Source organism: Dermacentor albipictus, chromosome 1 (assembly GCF_038994185.2).
Source record: "Dermacentor albipictus isolate Rhodes 1998 colony chromosome 1, USDA_Dalb.pri_finalv2, whole genome shotgun sequence".
In the NCBI taxonomy this organism is placed as follows: domain Eukaryota; kingdom Metazoa; phylum Arthropoda; class Arachnida; order Ixodida; family Ixodidae; genus Dermacentor; species Dermacentor albipictus.
Genome location: NC_091821.1, coordinates 204,653,034 through 204,659,707, shown reverse-complemented (window position 1 = coordinate 204,659,707; position 6,674 = coordinate 204,653,034). Strand labels below are relative to the sequence as shown.

The 6,674-nt window shown below is 43.8% G+C and overlaps 1 protein-coding gene across 3 annotated transcripts in view; it reads left to right on the top strand.

The window, feature by feature from the left end:
* The first annotated feature begins 448 nt into the window (after positions 1 to 448).
* The window catches only part of LOC135896926 (poly [ADP-ribose] polymerase 2-like), a 46,328-nt gene continuing 40,102 nt past the window's right edge, over positions 449 to 6,674 (top strand). The window contains exons 1-8 of one of the 3 annotated variants that reach the window (XM_065425449.2): positions 449 to 467; positions 549 to 717; positions 858 to 984; positions 1,219 to 1,364; positions 5,755 to 6,097; positions 6,199 to 6,301; positions 6,366 to 6,449; positions 6,531 to 6,615. In XM_065425449.2, the coding sequence (XP_065281521.1) occupies positions 938 to 984; positions 1,219 to 1,364; positions 5,755 to 6,097; positions 6,199 to 6,301; positions 6,366 to 6,449; positions 6,531 to 6,615 (808 nt within the window). In that variant the 5' untranslated portion in view covers positions 449 to 467; positions 549 to 717; positions 858 to 937. Of the gene's footprint in view, positions 468 to 548; positions 718 to 857; positions 985 to 1,218; positions 1,365 to 5,754; positions 6,098 to 6,198; positions 6,302 to 6,365; positions 6,450 to 6,530; positions 6,616 to 6,674 lie in introns of those variants that run through there. The other 2 variants (XM_065425448.1, XM_065425450.1) reach the window with 2 other exon arrangements.

Sequence of the window (6,674 nt, the reverse complement as noted above, 5' to 3'; positions counted from 1 at the left end):
ATATGATAGTGCACCGGATAACTGAAGCAGCCGCTTATATGCTGTAGTCGAGCGGACGTACAGTTGGGAACGGCATTACATTTATAGCTATGAAATGAAAGCCGGCACTGCGGCCGCAATGCACGCGCAATCACCGAGCGGCATACAAAAAAAATAAATTGAAATAAAGAAGAGAAAGAAAGGCATCTGTCGTAAGGCATAGATGCATGTCATATGTAATTATAAACGCCGTTTGAGCGGTCTGAACGGATATGATAGCGTGCGAAGTAGTACGAATGACTCTTCCGAGAAATATCGCCAACAGTTTTCAACGGCGCGACCTTGATGCGGTCCAATTCACTTCGATCGCAGCGCCGCCACAGTTTTTTTCGTCGTCGCGCGCGTCACTGCCACGATGAAAGCGTGGTGACGGCAAAGCATGCGTTTGAGCATTTCGCCCAGACGCGGAAGGGAAAAGCCGCAAAAAAGTAAACTTTTCATTCACTTGTGTGTTTTGCCTTATTTGACTGTTGCTAATAAAGTGTTTATGATTTCTTTTCGGTCTCCAGCTTAAACTAACATGGATGAAAACGCGGGACTCTTTACAGAAGCGCTCTCACTTGTGCGCGCTTTGCCTCCGTAGAAAAAGTGCTCATACAGTTCAGACGAACGTCTGAGTCTGAGGCTCTGATAACGCGCGAAACTTGCAAAGCATCTAAGACGATGGCGCGTGAAAATGTGAGTACATGACGCCAAATGGGTCTGAATGCGAACTAAAATACGCAACTAGAGTGTAAGCAAGCAAAGTAAATTACTTTATCGCCATCCTCGCGTGTGCCAACTTGTATTTTCTGCCTTCTGGCGTTTGTCTTTTATAGTGAGGCGTGAAGTGTCGTCGGCACCGTCTTTGTTCAAGTTTGCTCAACTGGTTGTCGTGTTCGATCGTCGTGGTTGCACAATGCCGAAGCGTCGTTCAGAGGCTGGACCGACGCACCACACTCCACAGTAAGCTCTCACTTTTGCGTAGTGTGATTGCTGTTTTCCATGTGCGCTGGCTCGGTCCCTGGAACGCTCGGCCCCTGGAACGCTTTTAGTGCATACGCCGTACCATTGACTAATCTTGTCCTGTTCGGTAAATGCTGAGTGTCGCTTCCTCTGTCTAAACGAAGTTTTCGTGATTTAAATATCAACATATAATTACGGAGCTGTCGTAAAATACCTTGTTTTTCCATCATGCAGGAAGTTGCAGGAGGTTATTACAATAAGCTCGGATTCAGAACGTGACAGCGATGACGATGTGCCACCGGTACACGTTGTCAGTGACAGCGACGACGAGTTCCCTATTTTCCATTCCGATGGACGCCTCGAACGCCAAAAAAGATCTGGTAATCATACCTGCCGATAATCTTATTTTCTCGAACGCTAGTACTGCCGATTCATGGCTGATCCCCCAAATGAGTTGCACCATTGCATTAATGATGATGATTTGGGGTTTTAATGGCGCAGCAGCCGTGCAGGCTATAATGCGCCAAGCACATGTTTTTCGAATTGGTAATGACTACAATGACGGGGCCCGGCTGCATTGAAGCTTCACTCTGTTGTGCTCCATTTGGTTGTACAAAAGCGGGCATTAAGAATCGTAACTCACTTGAAAACCGATACACCCAGCAGGTTACTGTTTAATCAACTTAACATATTGCCATCGATCTTATGCGTGAGCAAAAACAGCAAGCCACGTAAACAGTGTTGTGAAACGTAATCGTCCTTTCCCGCTGTCCATATTTTTTTCATCATCACGTGCTACCAGAAGTACTGCCACTGAAAATTTCAACCTGCCTCCTGAACATTATATATATGGCACAAGACTACTTGAATGTGTTGGAGTTAAGACATGGAACAACATACCCTCTATTATAAGAAACACAAAATTTCGGCCAAGTGCCATTTATTAGCTATAAACCACTGATCTTGTGCCTGTATTCTTGCTTGGAGTTCTGTTGTTTGTGGTTTGATAATTTATGTAACTGGTGGTAATTTCTATGCATGCCGTAAATTTATTTTCTGTTTTTAACATGCTAATGTGTTGCATTCATCCCCTGTATTGATCCCCCTATGCTTGTACCGAATGTCTGTTATATTTCACATATCCGGACCCATCCTCTAGCCTGCGGATATTGGGTCCAACAGTCTTTTGTGTGTGTACTGTAACACCTATGATGATAATAATAAAGAGAGAAAAAAAAGTTCACTGGAATGGAAAGGGAACTGTAAAAAGCACATTAAAAAAAAGGCATGGCATATGTTCATGCTTGTGTAGCACCAGACAATGAATATTGTACTGGATTAAGAGAAAGAAGCAGCTGGTAATTGCTCGCTTAGAAGACCGATAAACATACGGTGCGATGCAATTTGAGAAATAATTGCGCATTGAAGCTTCCAAGACTTCAGAAGAAAAGAAAAGGCTGAATCGTCGCGACGGCACATCACAAGTTGCCGTAGACGTCGAAGCCTAGCTATAACGAAATTATTTTTAAACAGCTCTGATAGTACCCATGTAACAATGGTTGCTTGCGCACGGTCAAATGCTCATATACTGCGGCATAAAGCCCACGGCAAGGTGCGAAAACGTTCTCGCAGCGAAAGCGAAACATTGTGCGCCGACATGCATGCAGACGCGCAGTCAGTCACGGCAAACCCTTGCAATCGCTGCATTGAAGCTTGATTCTGATTTGCTCCATTTGGTTACACAGATAGCTCACTATAAGGACGTATTTCACATAGTTTTCACTCAGCTATTGCCTACCTTTCATGCAAGAAACCGATTTGGGGGAATCTATTGCGACGACCGCGCGCAGTGGCCCAGCTTACTGCACGTAGTAGGTAAAGAGATAGAGTCTGTAAACTATTCTGTGCTTTATGTTTGTCCACGATTATTTTAAAGGTAAAATACTTCTGCCATTTCAAGAGTACTTGCAAAATTGTCTAGGAGGGCTACCGCGTAGTATCCTTATTTAGCGCCAATAGCCAAACCTATGCGGGGTGCGTCGCATTATCCCTCAGACTATGCAAAGGAGGCGCTTCCGACAGAGGGCGACTCTGTAAGTCCTCGCCCCCCGTAGTTGTGTGAAACTCTATGCTCGCCTCCAATACAGACATCGTTATAGTGACGGGCCCCCCGTCACTGTAGTCACTACCTTTCAAATGAGCTTATTTGTTCAAATGTGGTAAAATGGTGTAGATGGCCAAGTAAAAATATAAGAACATGAAATGTGCTACAGTTCTTTTAGGGTTCCTGTGGCTTTTAAATAGTTAAAAGTATCTTCATATGGCACGAATGGTTCATTGCTCAATAAGAGCATGGGATGAAAAGGGATTTTTTTTTTTGTAAGAAATTTTGAAATATCTTTGTGTGGCAGGGCAGAGGAAACTGGATTTATTAGTTTTCCACTCGCCCCCTTGAGGCACACGCAGAGGGAGCAGCAAGCAATGGCCAGCGTCTCAATTTTCAAGTAGACAACGTGTATTCGCACTCCCCATGCACTCTTACTGCATATCCCGGAGGCGCGTCAACTGTCCTCGACTCATTAATTCCTTTACCGTATGTTCCAAATTTATGGATGAAAAACGATTCTCTCTCGATTCCAATACACTGCGTGCACGGGTGTGTTGGAAACCAGACTCCAAGAGCACGACGTTCACACATTCAAAGGAGTGATCTGGCAGTGGAACGTGCCTGGAGAAGGGTAAATTCCGGAAACTTTTCACATGCTCGCGGTGATTGTTGAGCCGCAGGCAAAAAGGGGCCTCTGTTTGTCCAATATATTCCTGCTTACACACCTCGCGTCGAATTTTGTACACGACGTTACTGGAATCACAGTCAAGATTTTTGTTAATTTTATATACACAGGACGAGTTTGATGCCTCAGCTGTGTCTGTTGTTGTCATGTGATCACATACCTTGCAACGAAGCTTCCCACATGGGCGACAACCCTTGGGTGCATTGGGCATCTTTGTCCTCGCCCTGACTAACAAATCCCTTAAATTTTTGTTTCTTCTATATACCACATGAGGCGGCCGCTTGAAGATAGTAGCAAGTCGGATGCTCTGTTTCATGATGTTAAAATGTTGGTTGAGAATGGCATTGACCTGTGGAGCACTGGTACTGTATGTGAGGACCAAGTTCGGATCTGATTGGGTATTGGTATTGCTCACCCTTTCTCCCATTATATGTGCTCGATCTAAGCTGTTCAATGGCATTGTCTACTATTTGTGGAGGATATTTTTGGCCTACAAGAGCGGATTTCAGTTCCTCTGTGTGTCTCTCAAATTGTGCAGATTCAGAACAGATTCTCCTGTATCTGTGGGCCTGGGAGTAGGGGATGCCTGTTTTGCAGTGTTTTGCAGTGATTGGGTGGCTACTATAGAAATGCAGATATTGCCGACGATCTGTTGGCTTTTTGTATAGGGACGTGGAAGTGTGACTGCCACAATGCTCTACGCACTGTTGCGATTATCCAGAACGTCCCAAGTTCCGTAAGGTCAATCTCACCATTGACTGCCACTGTTGCGTAGTCGGGGATCCGTGCGGCCAACGAAGTTTTCATTGGTGGTGCCGTGTCAGGTGCTGGGAAAAAAGTTTTAACGTTTTAAGAGAATTAAGAAAAAGCAAAAGAAAGAGCAAAAAGCAATATAGAGAATACAAAACGGCTCCTACTATTGTAGCACACTATGGTAGTGTCTTAGCGTGTCCAAGTCACACTGTTTCTGAGCGTCCCCTCTCAGCCATCCGGATCCGCTTTTTATGCCTGCATCGTCATTGTTCCTGGTTTCCACCAATCCGGCGTCAGGAGACCACTCCCGGCGTCGGTGAGCTGGTTGCCCCTTTCGGTGCGACCGGTCGGAAATGTACGCCCCTCCCTGAGCGTAAAGAACGAAAGCAGGAGTAACGCACGCTGACTCCGATCCCCAGTGTGGTCATGCCAATTTGGCCTCGTGCCAATTTGGGCTATTAACAGGCGTGCAAAGTCGTAGCCTTGCACCGACCTTCACTCCGGCACGGACAGGCCAATTGGGCTGCTGGCAAGTGTGACGAATGGAGGCGTGACGACTGCATTTAGCAGGTGTAGCTTCTTCCCTGATCTGTAGCATCGGATCTACTATATGACCCCGAACATTAAAAAATGATTTTTTTAAGAAAAGTATCAGTGTACTTAAATTTAAGTAAACACAGTACTTCAGTCTTCAAGAAATAGTTTTCGGTTCCCTTATACTAAATTTATGTACATTTGCTCAAATTCAGTATTTTCTGTGCTATGTACAATATACACACTTTTGTTCTGTGCAACCCTTCTCACATAATTTTATAAACCCTGGAAACTACTAGGTATATGTATAAATAAGTTTTCACAATAAATGCATTATGCTGGAGTAGTTTACAATGCTTTATATGAACAGCACAAAAATTCAGGTGAAGGCAGGCAACACAGGTGCTGACTAACAAAACCATTTTGTTGCAAAGACCCAAATTGGTACACTGCAATATGTAGGTGACATCAGTCTAAGTGTTCTCTGCACATTTTCTGGCTTTGATAATTCACTCCTGTGCTTTTTCTGTGGTGTAGTGTATTTGTGTTTTTGCAACAAAACACAGTTTGTTAATCATGGTTTTTTGCAATTTATGCTTTTTTGCTTGTTCACGTTTCTATGTTTATACAGTGCTGCAAACCAGCTGGTTAATCTTCCTCCTGTGTTCTTCTCTATTTTATATCTGAGCAGGCAAGAAAGGAACTGCAAAGGAAGAGACCACTTGCCAGGAAACAGCCGCAGGAACCAGTGCATCAGTTGGAAAACAACTTCCCTCTGTGGATCCACTGTGTGCGAAACAATTGGTTGCGTCAACCATCTATGGTGACGGTGGGGTCTTCTATAATGCTGTACTGAACCAATCATGCCTCCAAATGAATCGGAACAAATTTTATAATATGCAGCTGGTAGAGGATGTGTACAACGACTACTACTACGTATGGTTTCGCTGGGGCCGTGTTGGAGAAAAGGGAACATCAAAATTGGTCTGTTGTGAGAATGACATCCTGAAAGCAAAGTTGCTGTTTGAAGAAAAGTTAGTGGCTTTTCATATTTAATTCACTGTTTGGATGAGAACTTCGTGTGAAATTTTTGTAATTTGTAGCAATGACAACATAATGTTCTTTCTAAATTTAGATTCCACTTGAAAACTGGCAATGAGTGGGCAGTATGGGCCACTAAAATGAAATTCACAAAACGCAAGGGAAAGTACAACATGCTCAAAATGGACTACAGTCCTGTAAGTACATTTGTGTCGCAGCTGGAAGGTCGAAGATTTACACCGAAAAAACTTGCATTTTAAGGAGTCCCATGGAGACCATATGAACAGGCTTGTTGCGGATATTTCCAAGAATATTGAAAAAAGCAAGCTCGAACCCAGCTTGCAGGTTGGGTGACCATTTTAATCTATGCTTATTATTCCAATCACAAGCAGGTACAGCTGGCTTACTGCGTTATAAATTTTTCAGGAACTCATGCATCTCATATGCGATGTGAAGACAATGAAACAAACTCTTATTGACCTGAAGTTTGATGTGGTAAAAATGCCCCTAGGTAAGTCCTATGTCCATATTTGCTAAAGGCACACAAGGTATGTGTTTTTACAACCTCTA